This window comes from Somniosus microcephalus, chromosome 1 (assembly GCF_052327205.1).
Source record: "Somniosus microcephalus isolate GS21.2 chromosome 1, FLI_Smic_1.0, whole genome shotgun sequence".
In the NCBI taxonomy this organism is placed as follows: Eukaryota; Metazoa; Chordata; class Chondrichthyes; order Squaliformes; family Somniosidae; genus Somniosus; species Somniosus microcephalus.
The window spans coordinates 418,157,811-418,179,177 of record NC_140987.1 but is presented as its reverse complement, the minus strand read 5'-3'; the positions used below and the strand labels follow the sequence as shown (position 1 = coordinate 418,179,177).

The window sequence follows — 21,367 nt, the reverse complement described above, 5'->3', positions numbered from 1 at the left end:
CCTGCTGGACGCTTACCCACTCCCCCGCATAGCTGATATGGTCAACCAGATCGCGCAGTACCGCGTCTTCTCGACCATTGACCTGAAATCAGCGTACCACCAGCTCCCTATCCGCCCTGAGGACCGCCAGTATACTGCCTTTGAGGCAAACGGCCGCCTCTATCACTTCCTTAGGGTTCCCTTTGGCGTCACCAACGGGGTCTCCGTCTTCCAAAGGGAGATGGACTGGATGGTCGATCAAAATGCGTTGCAGGCCACTTTCCCATATCTGGACAATGTGACCATCTGCGGCCATGACTTGCAGGACCATGACGCAAACCTCGAAAAATTCCTCTGCACTGCCAAACTCCTCAACCTGACGTATAACAAGGAGAAGTGCATATTCCGCACAACCCGCCTCGCCATCCTTGGCTGTGTTGTGGAACACGGAGTCATCGGTCCCGACCCCAACCGGATGCGTCCTCTTATGGAACTCCCACTGCCCCACTGCCTCAAGGCCCTGAAGAAGTGCCTAGGGTTTTTCTCTTATTACGCCCAGTGGGTCCCCTACTATGCGGACAAGGCCCGTCCGCTGATCAAGTCCACCTCTTTTCCCGTGACGGCAGAGGCCCGCTTAGCCTTCCACCGTATCAAGGAAGACATTGCCAAAGCCACCATGCACGCAGTGGACGAATCCATCCCCTTCCAGGTAGAAAGCGACGTGTCCGACTTTGCCCTGGCCGCTACCCTCAATCAGGCAGGGAGACCCGTGGCCTTCTTTTCACGAACCCTCCAGGGCCCGGAGACCAGACACTCCACTGTTGAGAAGGAGGCCCAGGCTATTGTGGAGGCTGTGCGTCATTGGAGGCACTACCTGGCCGGAAAACGATTTACCCTGCTCACTGACCAGCGTTCAGTTGCTTTTATGTTTAACAACAAGCAGAGGGGCAAAATCAAAAACGACAAGATCTTGAGGTGGAGAATCGAACTTTCCACCTACAATTACGAGATCTTGTACCGGCCCGGGAAGCTCAATGAACCCCCGGACGCTCTATCACGTGGCACCTGCGCCAGCGCGCAGATCGATAGACTGCGGGCCCTCCACAATGACCTCTGCCACCCGGGGGTCACCAGGTTCTTCCACTTCATCAAGGCCCGCAACCTGCCTTACTCCATTGAGGAGGTCAGGACCATGACCAGGAACTGCCAAGTCTGCGCTGAGTGCAAACCGCACTTTTATAGACCAGACAGGTCTCACCTGATAAAAGCCACTCGCCCCTTCGAGCGCCTGAGCGTTGATTTTAAAGGGCCTCTCCCCTCCTCCGACCGCAATGTGTACTTCCTCAACATTATTGATGAGTACTCCCGTTTCCCGTTCGCCATCTCCTGCCCGGACATGACCAGTGCCACGGTCATTAAATGTCTGAACGACCTCTTCACCCTGTTCGGTTTCCCCAGCTATATCCATAGCGACCGGGGCTCATCGTTTATGAGCGATGAACTCCGTCAGTACCTGCTCGCTAGGGGTATTGCCACAAGCAGGACCACCAGTTACAACCCCCGGGGGAACGGACAGGTGGAAAGAGAGAATGCGACAGTTTGGAAGGCCGCCCTGCTAGCCTTAAAGTCTAGGGGCCTTCCGACCTCCCGCTGGCAGGATGTGCTCCCCGATGCGCTCCACTCTATTCGGTCACTGCTCTGCACTGCCACTAACGCCAACCCTCATGAGAAAATGTTTGTCTTCCCAAGGAAGTCCACATCGGGGACATCGCTACTGCCATGGCTGACGTCCCCAGGGCCAGTCCTACTGAGAAGATACGTGAGGACCCATAAAACGGACCCCCTGGTCGAGAGGGTCGACCTCCTCCACGCCAACCCCCAGTATGCTTACATTGCGTACCCGGACGGGCGGGAGGACACAGTCTCCATACGAGACCTCGCACCCTCGGGGGCCGCAGTAACCCACTACCCACTACCACACCCCCCCACGATCCGATATCCAGCCCCAGCAGACGGCAGGCCTGGGCCCCGCGACCCGCTCGACACCTACGAGGACTAAAAACCAGTGCCCCAGCCTATGCGGGACTCGACGCCGGAAGATTCACTACCCCTGCCGTCACCACGTCGATCACAGCGGCAGACAAGACCTCCGGAGAGACTCCAATACACTAACTTTTAATACACTTCACCCCGCCGGACTCAATTTTAAACAAGGGGTGAATGTGGTAAACCACTGTTTGTATTCCACTGTGTACATGCCTGTACATGTCTCGGCTGACTCCTCCCACGAGTCCAGGTATAAAGGTGACTGCTCCACAGTCCCTCTGTATTCTGGACCGGTCGACCACTCGAGGCACACCTTCATTCTCTTGTTAGTAAAAGCCTGTTAGTTACTCGCTTAATCTCAGTCTTTTGAGTTATTGATAGCGCATCACAATGACAATAAAGTTGATTATTATTATTATTATTATGTTCCTCCTCATTTACTGCTGTTCTCTCATCAAACATTTATAGAAAGTTGTGATTCCCTAATTCCAATCACTTTACCTCTTCCATGCAGCGATGAACATGTAAATAAAGCTGCATACTCTGGCCTTGCATTTTTAAAATGTCCTGCACTTACCAAAATCTCCAGCAGAAAATTATTTTTTTTACTCCATTTTCTTCAATAAATATTCTCATTGCAACATTACAAATGGTACGACTAACCTACCAAATTGAACCAAAAGTTATAGGCCTAGAAATTGGGTTGGTAACGCCGGCGCTGAGCGCCTAAAAAGACCTAGAATTGGGGCGAAGCCCTATGTTGGGGCGGACACTATGAAGATAGCGCCAACTCAGAAATTGACTATACATTTAGCGCCTGCGCTAAGTGTTTGCGCGCGCCCGCGAGCGCAAGCAGCTCATGACGTCATTTCAGCGTGCAACGCCTTTTAGGAGCGCCTGAGTACATATTGGGTGGCGCCCGGAGCCTTAGCGCCCAGCGCTATTAGTGACAGTTCGAGGGAGGGCTAACAGGCCCTTCTCGGAGTAGGGCGGCGCTATTTAAAGGGGACAGCTCTAGTGCAGAATCTTCTGCCACTTGGCCTGCTCATTGCGATCGCTGCTAGAGAGAGTTGGCGAGCTAATGTGGAGCGGAGTTCTGGGATTTGAGCTTCACAGTACTTGGGACCCTCAACCCTGTCCGAAGCACTTGCAGCACTACACCTAAAAGCCTTTTGACCAACTGGCATCGGAATGGGAGCTTGTTCGGAGGGCGACGGCCTAATCGCCCAACACTGTAAAGGGGCAGAGAGACGGCGGGAGAGAGGGCAGGGATTGGCCAGAAGGAGGAGGGGCAATCGAGGTCGGCCAATCCGACAGGATGCTGCGAGGGTCTTTAGGCAGCAGGTGACAAGCCTTGACATTTCGGAGGAGCAATGTTAGTGAAGGCTCCGAATCTGGAGGGACATTGTTACTGATCTGTGCCACCTGCTTGGTCAGGATCTGCAGCCGCGTGAACGCTGCAGAACCTCTCTGTTCGTGATGGCTACACTGACTGATTGCCTCCATTTTTATGCCAACGGATCCTTTCAGTCAGCCATTGGGGACAATGCGACTGACGCTCAGGCTGCAGTCCGCTGTTGCGTCCGGCAAGTGACAGAGGCCCTTATAGGCGAACGCGTCCATTCATTACCTTCCCTCGGACCCTGCACAAGCAGGCAGAGGAGGAGGAGTATGAGGAGGAGGAGGAGGAGGAGGAGGAAGAGCAGGCGGAGGAGGAGGAGGAGGACGAGGAAGATGGAAGGGCTGCTGAAAGTGGAAGGTCCATACGTCAGAGGCTCCTCTGGACTCGTCTCGACATCCCTGTGGCGCAATGATGAGAGTCTTACCTCATGCGCACTTTGGATGTTTGAGGGCCTCTGCATGCCAGCATCACTGAAAGTTGTCACATGCACCAAGCAACATTGAAACTTCTGTTTATTGACACAAAAGTCTTTCATTACAGCTAAACAAAGTAAAGTGAGCAGAAACCATAACTTACAAAATAAATTTGACCTGTTCGGCCAAGCCGCAAAACTCAACAAAAATCTGCAACTATAACAGCAGCTGAGGGTGTCCTTCAATTTGGACAAACAAACGTCTCAGCACCTCCCTCTACAACTGGCCCCTTGAGGGAGAACGACTTCTCTTTCGCGCCCGGCCCCTTCCCTCCCTGCTGCTCCTACGTAATTGCACCCCAGTGGCGGGCTCAAGGCTGGGGGACGCTTGCTGACTGTCTGGACGCGCAGAAGCCCCTGAGGTACGGCCTGGCCGACCTCTGGGCTTGGAGGGTACGGACGCAGGATGCTTGCTTTGAGCATGGCTGGAAGCAGTGTAGGCTGCAGGTGGTGGCAGCTGCAATGCAGGCGTCCCAGCGCTGGCATGTGCAATGGTCTCCTGACGAGAGAGGACACCTGCACCATGGTCGGACGACACACTGGCTATCTGAGGGGAGTGGCTCGGCTCATCCGCCACAATCGCAGGCTCCATGGATTCCTGGCATTGTACGGGAGTGGAAGGGCCCGGGGTGATCCTATCTGATGCAGAGAGGGTGGCTGCAGTCAGACATCGCGTTGCGTCAATCTGGCTGTGGAGGAGCCCAGCAAGTGACTGCGTGGCAACAGTGAGGACCTGTGTGCCAGGTGCCAGTGCTTTGGAGAACGCCTGGACAGTTCTTCCCATGGCTTCAGACAAGGCAGGAGCCGACCGCTCCACTGCCTCGGACAAGCCCTGCACAGACCTTTCCAGGGATTGTCCGAAGCCCTGAACAGTCCTTTCCATTGCCGACTCAAAGCCGTGGACAGTCCTCTCCATTGTTGGGCCGAAGCCCTGGATAGTCCTGTCCATTGTTTCCCCAAACACCTGGAGAGACCTCTCCATTGTTGCGCCAAAGCCCTGCAGAGTCCTCTCCATTGTTGCCCCGAAGTCCAGCATACTCCTAGCCAATGAATCTATTGACTCAGGCATCTTCTCCACTGCAGCCATCAGCTCCGTGTGTCTGACCCGGGCCTGTTTGCTCATCTCTGCCAGGCGACGGACCTCATCTGCACTATGTGCAGCAGTCATGACGACCTGCCTTGCCCTGCGGGGAGACGGTGGGCGAACTTGCCTATACCCCCTGCGTTGCTGCATGCCGCTTGGTCCGACAACTGGTTCATCCTCAGAGCCACCCCCCCTCCCCTCCAGGGGACTACTATCCCCAGTCTGCAGATGTCTCAGCTCCCCGGATTCTGCAGCGGCTGGTCCGGATTCCTCCTGGTCCTCGCCTCCGGTGGCACTGGCACTGGCAGCTTCAGCGCGTTGAGCCCGAGTTGGTGCTGCTTCATCTGAAAGTGGGAGGTGGAAGAGTGGCTTTAGCAGAAGGACAGGTTTGCTGAAAGGCATGCCAGATTGCGGCAAGGCTCTGACATGGCTGCACACTGACGATGCATGCTGGCGGGGGGACCAAGTGGAAGGCAACAGGTGGAAAAGGTGAGAGTCTTACCCTCGCTGTCGGTAATGGGGTCGGCAGATGCAGTGGTGACTGGACCAGACAGACATCCTCCAAGTATCTGGTGCACTCTCTCCTCCAGATCCGTTAGAGTGACCACTTGTGCAGGTCCGCCACCGGTTCGACGCTGCTCCTTCCGAATCTGCGCCATCTTGGACCGCAGGGGAAAGAAGGGGAGGTTCTGTTACATGAGGCCTTGAGACCTCCTTGCATGCCCCCATTGTGCAAGAGCCCTTACATGAGGCCTTGAGACCTTCTCGCATGCCCCCATTGTGCAAGAGCCCTTACATGAGGCCTTGAGACCTTCTCGCATGCCCCCCATGGTGCAAGAGCCCTTACATGAGGCCTTGAGACATCTGTCCATGTGTGTGCCCAGAAAGGGCCATGGGTGCATACTGACAGATGGCCATTGGCGCATCATTGCAGCAGGGTGCCCGAAGTCAGCTGCAGATGGAGGGAAGCACAAGTTTGGTAAACCATCACTCACCCTAACGATCCGTGTGAGGTCGTTGAATTTCTTCCTGCACTGAACAGGGGTCCTGGTCACCATGCTGCTGGAGTTCACCCTCACAGCAACCTCCCTCCAAGATCGTCGGTAAGCCTTCTGATTTGGCCTCTTGCCATTATCCGGGTACAGGACCTCCCGACGGCGCTCAACTGCAGCCACCAAGTGGTCCAGAGCCTCAGTGCTGAAGCGCTCTGCTCTCTGCCTAACCTTCTCCATAATGATCACCTTGTACCGCCAGACAAGGGCGAGCGCCGAATCTGAGGCCTGCAGAGCGTTGGGTGTTGAAGCTCAGTCTGACTGACCCACCCCTTTAAGAGCCGGCCGGCGCCTGTAGGTCTCGTGCTTTCCCGTAATTGAGTTCACCTGCGCTGCGCCCGTCCGCGTCGATATTGACTAGCGCCTGACCTTTTGCACCTTAAGAGCACCTTGCAACGGCTGATTTAGCGCCTCAATCCCCTTTGGGGGCGAAGCAACCCAATATCACGCCAGGCGCAGATAAGTCTCGTCTGGCTATAAACTTTGCGCATCGCCAGTTCTAACGCCTCAACCGGGGCTATACCCAATTTCTAGGCCATAAACTCTTGTTTGCTTTGTCTGAAATTTTATTAAATTCACAATCATTACCTTTAGCTGTCTAGGCCGCAAGCTTTGGAATTCCCTCCCTAAATCTCTCCACCACTCTACCTCCCTCCCCTACTTTAAGACGCTCCTTAAAATTCACCTCTTTGACCAAGCTTTTGGTCACCTGTTCTAATAGCTCCTTATATGGCTTGGTGTTAAATTTTGTCTGATAACGCTCCTTTAATGCACCCTGGGAGGTTGTACTAAGTTGAAGGCATTATATAAATGCAAGTCATTGTTGTTATGTGCCACAAGATAGAGATAAAATGCAATAGATAGGTTAAAGAATAAGCAACTAAAAAAAGTCAGCGCATGTCCCATACTTTGGTACAATTCACAAAGTGCACAGTAATCGTTAAGTTTCAAAAGAGCAGAGGAAGCAGTATAGTAGTGCTGTGTGTTGAAGCTACAATACATAGTACAGTAGAATGGTGGTATGCTTTTTTTCCTGCCTGCGGTCAAGCTTTAATTTGCTGATTTTGACTGTACTGCTGAGTAGAGGCACCAAGTGGAGGCTGGATGCTTCCCTCCATGTGAAGGGAAAATTTAAAAGGAGCTTAGTTTCCCAGGCACTTTTGCACACCTGCTAGTAGATGACTCAAATAGGTAGTGACCTTGCAAACTGCTTACTTATTACTTTCTTGGGCACCATTCTGCAAATAGCTTATGGTTGAGGGAGACCAAAGGAAGTAGAATCACAGAATGATGCAGCACAGAAGCAGTTCATTCGGCCCATCGTGCCTATGCTGACTCTTTGAAAGAGTTATCTAATTAGTCCCACTCCCCTGCTATTTCCCCATAGTCCTGCATTTTTTTTTCCTTTTCAAATATTAATCCAATTCCCTTTTCAAAGTCTTTATTGAATCTGCTTCCAGCACCCTTTCAGGCAGTGCATTCTAGATCATAACAACAAATTTCTTTTTATCTCACCTCTGGTTCTTTTGCCAATTAACTTAAATCTGTGTCGTCTGGATACCGATTCTTCTGCCACTGGAAACAATTTCTCCTTATTTACTTTTTCAAAACCTTTCATGATTTTGAACACCTCTATTAAATCTCCCCTTAATCTTCTCTGCCCTAAGGAGAACAACCCCAGCTTCTCTAGTCTCTCCACGTAACTGAATCCCTGGCACCGTTCTACTAAATCTCGTCTGCAACCTCTCTAAGGCCTTGACATCCTTCCTAAAATGTGGTGCCCAAAATTGGGCAGAATACTCTGGGGCCTAACCAATGATTTAGAAAGGTTTAGTGCAACTTCCTTGATTTTGTACTCTATGGTTCTTTTTATGAAGAAAGAAAGACAGACTTGTATTTATATAGCGCCTTTCACGATCACCGGACGTCCCAAAGCACTTTACCGCCAATGAAGTACTTTTTTGAAGTGGAATCACTGTTGTAATGTAGGAAATGCAGCAGTCAATTTGCACACGGCAAGGTCCCACAAATAGCAATGAGACAATGACCAGATAATCTGTTTTAGTGATGTTGATTGAGGGATAAATATTGGCCAGAACACCGGGGATATCTCCCCTGCTCTTCTTTGAAATAGTGCCATGGGATCTTTTCCATCCACCTGAGAGAGCAGACGGGGCCTCGGTTTGTGAAGGAATAAGCCATTTTTCAGAAAAATATACCATCATATGAACAGAATTCTGTTTTTATTAATACATGATATACTGGGTTTAAAAATCTAAAGTCTCAACGACACAAGCTGTGCAAACAGGCTTCTGAGATGGGATGGTTTGATAACACAAAAGTTGTAAACACCACAAGCTTTCAAAATGGGAATTGGTTAAAAATACTAAAACAATGGCCCTATTGAAATAGCAGTTTGGTGTTTCCAGAAGGTCTGGAGTTTGGGAGAAACACAATGGAATGACCCAAGTAAAGTGTTATAAACTAACACATTGAACAGAAACTTTAAAAGAGGCATGTGCCTTTGAAAAGACGACATCAAGTGAAAGAAACACCTGCTAGTCAAATAGTTTTTATGTTAAACTTGAAAGACAGGAGACATAATTCTTAATATAACCAACTAAGATGGCTACGAAAACAAACACCCTAGTTGAAGTGTCTTTAATTTACATGTTGTAAGTATGATACCAACAGAACACTTTGAAGATATTACTTCAATAGATACACCAAGCAATTACATTGTGTTTGTGTTGAACATGGAACACATAGGAGTCACAACGTCTGCTAATAACTAGTTAAGCCAATATTAAGAATTGAATGGAAGACCTTCAATAAGAATGACATCAAATAAATACTACTGTCATATTGTTTTTATGATAAGTTTTGAAACACCTAAACAACAGACAGAAGCCTGCAAGCTAACAGTTGAATTGGCAGTAAGAATAGAAAAAAGTCATCAGAGAGATGAATAGAGATAATTAGCTTACATCAGCAGAAAACTTCAAAGGATAAACCACTAAAAAAAGGTATAAAAAATAGAGTTTTTCAGATAGACAGTGAGAAGTCGCTGGGAAGGGGCAAGCGATTCTCAGCTTCAGAACCACTCTGTAAGCCTACAACTCTGAATCTCGAATAATCAAGGTATTTGATTTTGGTGGATATTCTGGATTAAGAATAAGAAATGTAAAAATGTACGAAGTTAAGATTTGAGAATAAGGATCTCTGAGGATAAGAAATCTAAGCTATTTGTTTTGAACTGTTAAAGTTGCGATTGACTCACAAGCTGTTAACTGTATGTCGGCTCTTAAATAAATCTATATATTTTTAGAATTGTCTCAAGTAGTATTTCTTTATCAATCTCATGAACTCAATTTCTATATATTCTTTTGTGAGGAGTTGCAGAATTCTGGGGGGTATTCCGGACCCTCATAATATCCGGAAGGTTACAGTCTAGTTAAACTTATTAAAAGTGCTATCCAGAGGATGGTAACATCTTCATGTTGTTCCTTTCCTTTAGGGAGAGATAGTCTGAATCTTTCGACCCAATTAAGCGTCTTATAGAATTCGGCTATCTTTAACTTTAGTTGAAGGTGAACATCTGGGGAATACGCCTGATCTGGGGTAGCCCGAAAAGGGCTAAGACTAGTAATTATCCCTTCAGGTTTAACATCTCATCCAAAAGACGGCACTCCCTCAGTACTGCACTGGAGTGTAAAAGTGCATAAAGCCAAGGATACTGTATGCTATTTTAACAAACTAGAAAGGATAACCAAAAGAATATATACTGGTACTGGAAAATAGACAGAAGAATATTAATAAATATTGTACATGGTAATGATCAATACTTTACTCCAGTCTGTTTATTATTCAGTCTTCAGAACACCTTGTTAAACTTTAAATATCAATTTTCCAGTTTGCTAATGGTACTTTAAGGTAGGACAAGTACCAATCAATTTGAATGCGGATACATACTAATTCAAATGAATCCACAGGGGAAATATTTCCTCTGTTCACTATAGCCAAATCATACTACTACAAAACTTTGGCCTAGAAATTGAGTGGGCTTTGCGCCCATTTTGCGGCGCTAGAGGTCATTGCGCTGGACTTACAGCCGGTTCAGAAATTCCCTGGGGCCCTACCATCGGCGGTAGACCGGTTGCACTGCGCCAGCACCGATGACGTCATCGGTGTGCGCAGCGTCCCGGTTGCCGTGGTGACGGGCCCCAGCGCCGAAATTGAGTTGCGGCCGCCTCGCCCGTGGCAGCCGCAACTAAGACTCTGGCAACCGAGTCTTACAGGAGTTTGCGCCGGCGCATTAAGGTCGCGCGGCGGCCGGCTGCTTTCCCGCCGGCCGCCTGCCCGCACCTCCCTCCCCGGACTCCTCCACCCCCCCCCCCGCGGAACAGATGCTTCTGGGCTGCGAGCCCGGCACTTCCCCGAGGTGCCGGGCTCATTTTTGTGAAGATTTTACCGGCCAGCGGGCGGGTGCAGGCAGCTCCTCCTTAACTGAAGGAGGAGGCCTGCACTTCCCAAGCCTGCCGCACCGCATCGGGCGCCGCAGCGCCGGAATAGCGCCGCAATGCGGCAGGTAGCGCCCATTTTCAGGCGCAAACACCCTTCAGTAGCGCCGGCAGCCGTTTGGGCGCGGCGCTACTGAATTTTTGGCGCGCGCAGGGGGACTTAGCGCCGGCGCTAACTTTCTGGCGCTAAAGCCCTGGCGCGGCGCCAACTGAATTTCTAGGCCTTTCAGTTTTAATATAATCTTAATACTCATTCTATTACTCTTAATAAATGGAAAAGTATAGCAGAAATGTCTCAGGTTATATAAAAATTCATTTGTTTCAGGTGATCATAATCCTGGAGTCCTGGACCTCTTGAAATACATCACTAATTTTATACCTTCAACATTTTTATACCTTCAACATTTGGATTTTTTTTAAGGCTTTCATGTACATGCACATTTTTCCCTCCAAAAGAAATGTAGGAATAGTGTCCTACTATTTAAGTTACAAAATTCATTACTTGCTTTCCTGTGTCATTCTTGAGTTGTCAGCTTTTTGGAGGCAATGTCAGCTTTTTTTTTAATTGTTGGTAAACTTTTGCTAGATTTCTAGTTTGATATGTGTGCTTTGTCCTGCCAAAATAATGGAGATGGCAGATCATTTGGAATGCAGATAATGAAAGTTCTGCTGTCAATGTGATGCTTACAAAAACTAACAAGGATCTTTTCTTTCAGTCTGTTCACAGTATTCCAAAGGAGTTTATGCCATTTTTGGGTTCTATGATAAGAGATCCGTGAACACGCTGACATCTTTCTGTGGAGCACTACACACATCCTTCATCACTCCAAGCTTTCCTACAGAAGGAGAGGTTCAGTTTGTTATTCAACTGAGGCCACCACTGCAAGGAGCTCTCTTAAGCCTTCTTACCCACTACAAATGGGAGAGATTTGTCTATCTGTATGACACAGACAGAGGTGAGCAGTGTTACTCAAAGCAGTTTTTTTCTTTTCTCTAAGGCTCTTAGACTGTGATTGGTTATGAAGTTTCACTTTTGGTTAAAGCTAGTAACCACTGGGGGGAAAGTGTCAGTAAATCTGCATATCCAAGTGTAACTAATTATCTTAGTGCAAAACATGTCATTCAAAAAATATTTATAATTCATGTTTGAAATTCATGATTCTGTCCCATCAGTTGCTAAGGAATTTGAAAACTTGGCTTTCATTAAACCCCAGAACTATTGAAAAAAAGAAATGACAGTAGTGCAGGAAACAGTTTTGTTTTTGGTTGTTCAAATTTGAAGTTATTTCAGTGGATCAGGTTTGATGTTTGTAGTAGTCTATGAACGCAGTTATACTGTCACTGTTCTGCTTTCAGATGCTCATTGATGCACAAAGTGACAGTATAGATTTGGAGTCAGATTTTGATCTGACACCCAAGTGCACTAAAACCAAATGGTTTGAGACCCTCTCCTCCCCAAAGTAAGCCAACTCATACTGAGATAATGCTACTTAGATATCAAGCTCAGTCACTCTCACCTCACCTCTGGAATTCAGCTTTTGTGTTCATGTTTGGACCAAGGCTGCAATAAGGCCTGGAGCTAAGTAATTCTAGCGGAACCCAAGCTGAGCATCGGTGAGCAGGTTATTGGTGAGTAAGTGACGCTTGATAGCACTGTTGACAACATCCTCCATCACTTTGCTGATGATTGGGAGTAGGCTGATGGGGCAGTAATTTGCTGGGTTGTATTTGTCCTGCTTTTTGTGGACAGGACATATCTAGGCAATTTTCCACATTGTCGGGCAGATACCAGTGTTGTAGCTGTACTGGAACAGCTAGCTAAAACTAGTTCTGGAGCGCAGGTCTTTAACATGACAGCTGGAATGTCTTCAGGACCTGGAGCCTTTGCCGTGTCTAATGCACCCAGCCATTTCTTGGTATCACATGGAGTGGATCAAATTGGCTGAAGACTGGCATCTGTGATGGCGGGGACCTCAGGAAGGGCCGTGAAGATCATACACTTGGCATTTCTGGATGAAGATTGTAGTATACATAATAGTTATTACAGTATACATAATAGCATATAAAAATATTTCATATTTAAGGGGAGAATAGAGCAAATATGATGTCATATGTCCTGATATGGGACTGATCTTAACTAAAGGTGCTCAGTTACTAACCTGGTGCTGGTAAGATGCCGCCGACCTTGCAATAGTTGAGTGAGTACCCACGAGCTGCATGGCCTTGTCCTTGAAATGGGTGAGGGGTTTCAAGATGAGGATGACCCTTCTAGTGTTAGGCCTTTAGTAGGCATCAGGCACCAACTTCTCCTGCAAACAGTTAAGCAAATGAAGGTAAGGCTGGCAATTGAGGAGTGTGTGCCAAGTGGCATAGGAGAGGTGAAGTAAGAGATGTGGGGGTATGCGGATGTTAAAGCGGAGGTACAGATATTTGAGGTTGTGCAAGGGAGTTCTTGTTTGTTGGAGGAGCTGTGTAGCCATAGTGCAGAATATAGAGTTAGAGATGCCCCTAACCAGAGGGCAGTGTAAAGGGTTAGTTGTGTAGGTGTTGCTTTAAGAAGGTGCAGTGTATGTGCTGGCAGGATGGGCCAGGAAGAAAGGGGAATGTGGTCAGTGTGTTACCTTGCCAGCCCTGGTCTGGTCATTGAAATTATTATGGCACTGTTCTGCAATCCTGGGAGTAAGGTGCCATCTCTCTCCAGGTGCATGGCTGGCTGGCAGGCTTTGTGACACACACACGCCCAGGAGTCTGTGTCTCCTGCCTTCAGTCTTCTTTAGTACGGCTTGGAGTGAAAGTGAAAATGAAAGTGAAGCACTGTTGCTGATTTACCTGTTTGTCCCCCAGAATGTTGCTGTAGACCACAGGCCGAACAGTGCTTTTAAAAGGCTGCACAGAAATGTCCTGAAGGTTCAGTTGCTTACGCCCATTTTACATGGGTTTTACACCAATGCTTGCACCAATAGGTGAGCTTACCTAGGAAACCTGCATGTTACTCCCTCTACTGGCTACCAGCAGGTGCAACAATTTTCTTCAAGGAGCAATAGCAGTGTAAATCGCGTAGAGGAAATTCCAAGCCTAAGGTTCTTAACAGGTTGGAAGAAGAGTGAGATCTCGGGTTCCAGTTGCCTTGGTCTTTATAGGTGGGAGTGCTGGTAGAAGAGACTATAAAAAAGGCAAATGGGACTCTGGGTTTTATACAACTTTAATGATGTAATTTGTGGTACATCCTCAGTTTCAGTTTAATTAATAGAAGACAAATACTTGGATTCATATGGCACCTTCTCATGTCTCAGAAGCATCTTCAAACACCTCACACACAATGAATTCCTTTGAAATCCATTGTGTTGTTATGTAGGTGCACTGAATATAAAAGCAAGGCGCTAATGTTGATGTATGTATTGTGTGCAATTCTGAACACCTTGTTATAGGAAGAGCCATGGAAATGTTACAGTATTCATTCTATGTGAGAAAGGAGCAGCCGGCGGTTGAAAATCGCCCCTTTGGGATCTTTCAAAATGCTGAGTATTCAAGTAACCTGGTTCTTAATGATTGTTTCATTACTAATTCTACTTTTTCCCTGAATTTGGATGCATCCCACCCTTCTAATTATCAGAAAGGGAATAGATATTTTGAAATAATTTACAGTATCTATAAATAGAATAATGTGATCTGATGAGTATTGTGCTGCCTCCTTTTGAACCTTTAGCTTCAATAGACGTAAAACTTTTATTGTGAAAAATAATAACGTTTCTAAATTCTAACTATAGTTTCAGCTAGGCGAGTTTATGAAGGCTTCTGTCTGTCCACACCGCATTCTTGCCCAAAGTGGTGTCAGAATTTCTCATGACTGACGTGTTCTGACTTTCTATCCTGCACCTAATAAATCTGAATGGGGATGTTGCATAATATAAGGAACAGAAATATCTTCATCTTCAAAATAGAAATGGCTAGGACCTCAAGGAACTTTACAGTGTCTGTTTGTGTCCATCAGGTTCATCAATGCTCAAGGAACAAGTTACATAAGAACATAAGACGTAGGAGCAGGAGTAGGTCATTTGGCACCTCAAGCCTGCTCCGCCATTCAATAAGATCGTGGCTGACCTGATCTTGGCCTCAATTCCACTTCCCTGCCCGCTCCCCATAACCCTTGACTCCCTTATCATTTAAAATCGATCGAAGGGGAGAGAGAAGAGGGGATCGAAGGGGGGAGGAGAGGGGATCGAAGGGGGGAGGAGAGGGGATCGAAGGGGGGAGGAGAGGGGATCGAAGGGGGAAGTGAAGAGGGGAATGAATGGGGAGGAGAGGGGATCGAAGGGGGGAGAGAAGAGGGGAATGAAGGGGAAGGAGAGGGGATCGAAGGGGGGAGGAGAGGGGGTCGAATGGGGGAGAGAAGAGGGGAATGAAGGGGGAGGAGAGGGGATCAAAGTGGGGAGGAGAGGAGTTGTGTGTTATTTGTTGGAAAACACTTCTGCATTACAGGTGGAACTTTCCAATTTGGCACCATTAAAGGAGTGAGTATTTGCACACCGTTTTTCACTCCCCCTGTGCATGTGCGCCCATTTGGTACTGCGCATGGACACTCAATCCGGTCACGCATGCGCAGTACCAAATGGTGCGGCGGCTGCAGCCTGCACCACCACACTTTCCTTGGCTCCATGCGGAAAAGGTCAGGAGTTTGGATGTGGGGGAGAGAGAGGAGAGGGGATCTCCGAGGGGATCAAAGCAGGGAGGGAAGAGGGGAGGAGAGGGGATCGAAGGTGGGGAGGAGAGGAGAGAGGATCGAAGGGGGGAAGAGAGGAGAGGGGATCGAATGGGGAGGAGAGGAGAGGGGATCGAAGGGGGAGGAGAGGAGAGGGGATCAAATGGGGAGGAGAGGAGAGGGGATCGAAGGGGGGAGGAGAGGAGATGGGATCGAAGGGGGAGGAGAGGAGAGGGGATCGAAGGGGGAGGAGAGGAGATGGGATTGAAGGGGGGAGGAGAGGAGATGGGATCGAATGGGGAGGAGAGGAGAGGGGATCGAATGGGGAGGAGAGGAGAGGAGAGGGGATTGAAGGTGGGGAGGAGAGGAGAGGGGATCGAATGGGGAGGAGAGGAGAGGGGATCGAATGGAGAGGTGAGGGGATCGAAGGGGGGAGATAAGAGGGGAGTGAAGGGGGAGGAAAGCGGGTCGAAGGGGGAAGAGAGTAGAGGGGATCGAAGTGGGGGGAGAAGAGCTCGGAGAAAGAGGAGGGAGGAGGGAGGAGAGGGAGGAGGGAGGACAAGGGGTGAAGTTCAGGAACTTGGTGGGAGAAGGTCAAGAACTTGGGAGAAGAAGGTCAAGAACTCGGGAGGTGGGGCTGCAGGAGAAGGTCAGAGGCTCAGGGGAGAAGGCCAGGAACTCAGGGAGAGAAGGTCAGGAACTTGTTGGTGGGAGCACGGTGAGAACAGTGGGGAGGGGGGCAAGAACCTGATCCAGGCCTAAAGTGGGGGTGCGGGGATGAGAGCAAGAACGTGATCCAGATGGGAGGATAGATCACGTTCTCCCACCCTCTGTTAGGCCTGGATCACGTTCTTCCACCCCCACCCCCTTTACTCCTGCACCATGTTCTCCCTCTCCTTCTCCCACCACCGCCCCCTGTCACCCCCAGGCTGCAGCAGTTCAAGAAGGCAGTTCACTACCACCCTCTCATGGGCAACCAGGGATGGGTAATAAATAAATGCATTTTTTAAAATGAGAGCGTATTCTGCCAACATGCATAACATTACATTTATGTGTGATTTGCCAGATTGACTATTCCAATGTTCTCCTGGCTGGCCTCCCATCTTCCACCCCGAATGAACTTGAGCTCATCCAAAACTTTGCTGCATGTATCCTAACACTCAACATGTCCCATTCACTCATCACCCCTGTGCATGTTGACCTACATTGGCTCATGGTCCACCAACAACGTTCCCACTAAGCTGTACGGCCAGGCAGCTGTCTGGAGGTCCCACACAAGCCGCTTACTGGCTTTTGAATGGGAGATTTTGCACATGCACGGAATTTTGTGTAGGGGGGCATCTTTTAACTGGTTTACGGTAATTTACCTGGTCAGCAGCCTTTGCCTGCTACCCTAAAACCAATTTCTACAGTGGTTTCGAATCGCTACCCCACCTTCCAGTTCTGACTGAAGGACTTATAATTAATGATATATTAAAATGGACAACTGGTCTGGGTGTGAGAAAGTCAAACTTTATTAAACTAAAGAAACTGTAATCAAATTTTAAACTATACCACATGAACACAGTAATTACAGTAAAATTGCTTAAATGGGGGAAGGCAGATGGCAAAAATGAAGGATTGATGGCTACAATGTTGATTAAACAATCTTAGCAATTTCCCCTAAATCATCACCCCCCCTTACTCGGTTGCCTTGCTGAGGAGTCAGAAAACCTGCTCACCTGTGGTCCAGCGAAGTAAGAGAGAGATAGCTTCTCGGGAGCTATCTTTTATATCCTGCCAACTCCTGTTTGGCGCTGAAAAGGTCTGTGCAAAACTCGCGCCCAAAAGTTCCAATACACAAAAGAAAGGCTGTGATTGGCTGATTCAAAGTGGTTGGAGTGATTTAATGTGTCTGCGTTCTGGGGCCGAAGTGTACCCGCCCACGTCCGGAGTTCACCTGGGCTAAAACAAAAGGGAATCCAACTGCCCTATTGTTCAGAATTGGGTGATTCAAAACCCAGTCATTCCTAAACTGTTGCATATCAAAAGTCCTTTCCACAGCTTCAATGTGCCTCATTGTGTGTGTAGGGAGTTTGAATGGGTTTGGATTTCTGTGTAAACAGAGCCGATTGTTCTGCGGTTAGTCTCAAGTGGGTTAATCCCTTAAATCAACAAACTACTGCAGTTTCGTGTAAACAAACCTTGCCTCTCCACAAAGGGAAACTCCCTGGTTTGATTGACAGGTCTGACTGCCACTGTATCCTCCCACTTTTTCACAGACATACTCCACGAGCTGCTGGCTGCTTTGTCTTTTGGCCATGCTTTCTGATGGCCATTTTAAAACCTTTTGTGATTGACCAGGCTCAAGGGCACAAATTCAAATCAAATGTACTGTCTTAATGTGTGCGAATATTTCCACAGAACTCCTCGATTCTGGTGTTGTCCACATGCTGTCCATCTCAGAGCAGTCTTTTGTGGCTCTGAGTATGCTTTAAAAACATTGATCCAACACAGAGGCAATTCAAAACACATAATTCTTCATCCACGATGTGGACCAATATTTCCGATCTTCAGGGAAAATAGGGGAATTTTGCAAACCCCTACAGTCCCCCCTTTTGATACTCCCAACTTGATTGAAGTATCCACTCAAAGGAGTGAGCAAAATTTCCTGACTCCCCACCAAACAACCATCCCCTGTATTTACCTAACGGCTACCTACCACTGATCCCCGTCCCGTCTATTCCCCTCAAATTCGAGAAAAAACCATGGTACGGTAGGCATCTTACAGATACATCAATTTACAATAAGGGGTCTCATACCCCTGCATCACTTGTTACATTATACAATGTAATCAAATTTACAATCACTTGTTACATTACAACTTATTACAAAATGTTGCAATCTTAGTCATACAATGTAATCAAAATGATCCCAAGCACGGAGAGCATCCTACGCCTCTGCACCACTTGGAACTATAAAACAAAATACAAAAATCTCCATTGGACATTTGAACAAAATGCTGAAATAAACCTTGACCATCACGTGCCAATGATGGGTCGTGAAATTCGAGTGGGTATTGCTCCTCCCACCTCGGCAGTAAATGTTGCTTCCACCCCCCTTTGATGGTCTTAAACCTTTAAAACATGCAGAATGGATTTACAGACCAGCCTGCTCCGCCAGCCCTGAGCCGTTCCCTTGTCCCTTTGTGGAGGTGGGGTACCCCTCATGTTTAAATTTACCTTGGCACAGACCGAGACCGGGGAGTATGGGATTGCGACTCCCAGTCCCTCCCCCTCCTGTCTTCCCTCGACTGGCTGCAGAAAATGATGGGTGCCTGTGTGGCGGCTCTCCCTGGCCCCACACTCAAACTTGGATCCCAGATCCAGCCACCCACTCATCCTCCCCAGCCACACTTACACTCTAACTTTTCCCGTGGGCCCCCGGGTGAGTTCCTCCCTTCCCCAAACGCACCCACGTGACTCTTGGGTCTCCCTCTCCCCTTCACAATCTTTCCTGGGCCATCACTACCCACTCCCGGGGAATGCATCCCTATCTGACAAGGCGCCCGCGCTTCCCCACCATGACTCCTCAACAGCGAGGTCTCCCACAAGTGAACTTCGGTCAGGATTGTGCTGGGTTGGGGGCCATGCCCCACCCAGCTGGGGCCATCTCTTCCGCATAGGAGGAGTAGGCAAGTTCCTCCGGACCCTGTCCGGTTTCTCCTGAAAGTTGCTGCGGGGTTTCCCTCTGGATTTGTCCAGTGGCGAGGTGATCCCCAACATTCTGTATCCATATCTTCCTTTGATGCCCAGCTCGGGCTGGGCGGACAGGGCTGCTTCTTCTTCCACTCTGTGGTAAACCACTGTCATACCTGTCTGTGTCTGTATGTGTATTCCACTAGGTACAGGTCTGGACATGCCTCGGCTGACTCCTCCCACTATTCCAGGTATATAAGTGACTACCTCCCAGTCCCTTAGTATTCTGGACGGGTCGACCACTCGAGACTAGACCTTCATTCTTTAGTTAATAAAAGCCTGATTGTTACTCGCTCAACTTCAGTCTTTTGAGTAATTGATGGCGCATCACACTCTCCTGCAAAAGAACTTAAAAGGACATGCGGCCAGGTCTCACTGACCTGCTGCCTTAGGTGGAGACATGGTCGGGTCCCTCGACCTCGGACCAAAATACAAACATTTGGCACGCTTGTAAACTTAAACTTTAACTTAAACTACAACAGTTAATTCTAAACTTACAATTTACACATTAAAGCAAGCTATATACACACATAGCTATAATACAAATGCCGCCCGTCTCCGGACGGCCAGGCTAATCTCTGGCACTGTTGCAGATTACTGCTGGCTGCAATGAAGCTGGACTGCCTCCTGCCTCTGGTCCCTCGCAGCTTATGGCCGCTGGTTGGGGACCTCTGTTCTTTGGCTTCTCCCTGGTTCGGGAGACCACCTTACTCCACTGTAAAGTGGGTGACCATCTTGTCTCGGGCTTGCGGACCTGCTGAGACCTTCTGAGGGCCATCTCTGTGGGGGAAACTTTGGCTGGCGGACCCTGAGCTTGGGTCACAGCCCTAGCTGGCTGGGAAACTTCTCCCCCTGATGCAAACATCCTGGACTGCATAATATACCTGGCAGCCTGCCGGTGCTCCGGGTTTGTCTGCTTTTCCCTACCCAATCCTGTACTGGGGGCAGGTATTCCCTCACCACCCGCTGCTGGTGGCTGGAAATTTTCCTCCCCATGTCCAGAACCTGTTACCAGCTCCCCTGCAAGAGGAATTGCTATCCCTGACTCCCCAGGGTCCCACATCATGGGGGGGACCACTCTAGAAGCGGGCTGGGAAGCTGGTCCCTTTAAACAGGCGACTGTGCCTGCACGAATCTCCTCCCCTGAGTCCCTCAGCAGAGGCTGTAAAGCCTCTGTATTCAAGCGGGCGATTGCACCTGCGCAAGAACACTGAAAAAGAGCTGCTGTAGTCCTGCCGGCAACTGCGCCTGCACAAACCTCCTCCTCGGAGTCCCGCGGCAGAGGCTGTGAAGCCTCTGGCTTCAAACAGGCAATTGCGCCTGCGCGGGAAAACTTAGAAAGAGCCGCTGGTGTCCCGCAGGCAACTGCACCTGCACGAACAATTTCTTTAAAGGACTGGGGAACTGCTACACTCACACAGGCAACTGCGCCTGCACGTTCGATTTGTCTGAAAAAGATAGGAAGAACCGCCGGGTCTTCCAAGCAGGCTACTGCGCCTGCGCGTATAGCTTGGGAAGCGGGGACTTTTAAACGGCCAACTGCACCTGCGCACTCGGCCTCACAGTGAGCGAGAGCCGCTGGGGGTTCCAAGTTCGCGACTGCGCCTGCGCGAACCCCATCTTGGGAAACCTCTCCCCTCAGGCGCGCGACTGCGCCTGCGCAAACCTCCTGTTGGCAAAACTCTCCCCTCAGGCGCACGACTGCGCCTGCATGGGAAAACCGAGGAAGAGCCGCTTGGGGTACGGGCTGGGGAACCGTGCTTGCGCGAAGCTGCTGCTAGGAAACCTCTCCCCTTTGGCACGCAACTGCGCCTGCACGAACCTGCTGTTCAGAAGACTGGGGGATTCCTGTCTCCAGACCAGCGACTGCGCATGCGCGGGCAGTCTCCAAGCGATCTTCTGTGAATGGATTGGCAGCAGCCTGCAGATTTCTAATCTCAGGTTGCTCTTTCTTTGTTTCTGAGCCACATAACTTGTTTAAATTTAAACTTTGGTTCGAATTTAAGCTTTGGCCAAAATTTAGGTCCCACTGGGGTGGGGAAGTGTCCCAATTTGTGGGCTGGACAACATTTCCCTGGGAACAAGCCACAGTGCCTGTCTTTACAGGCTGTGAACTGGAACTTGTTTGGGCAGATTTATACAATTTTCCTAAATTTCTCTGTGTCCCATCCCTGCCTGTAATCACTGCCACTGGCCCGGACCCATATGGGTCCCAGAAAGTGCCTGCACATGCACCCTCCTTGACCAGCATATCGGCCAGTCATTGTGGGGAGGCAGAGGTGGGCGAGGGGGGTGCAGCACCACTGATGGCTGCTACCTTTCCCTGGTTGGTCAGGAGAGAACGCATTGCCTCCAGTAGCGACTCGACTGAGGCGG

At 49.1% G+C, this 21,367-nt stretch overlaps 1 protein-coding gene across 5 annotated transcripts in view; it reads left to right on the top strand.

Annotated features, from left to right (window-relative positions):
• The window catches only part of gria3b (glutamate receptor, ionotropic, AMPA 3b), a 549,936-nt gene that overhangs the window by 72,100 nt on the left and 456,469 nt on the right, over positions 1–21,367 (top strand). For all 5 annotated transcript variants that reach the window (XM_085999489.1, XM_085999481.1, XM_085999457.1 and 2 more), the window contains exon 3: positions 11,272–11,511. In XM_085999489.1, the coding sequence (XP_085855615.1) occupies positions 11,272–11,511 (240 nt within the window). The remainder of the gene's footprint in view (positions 1–11,271; positions 11,512–21,367) is intronic.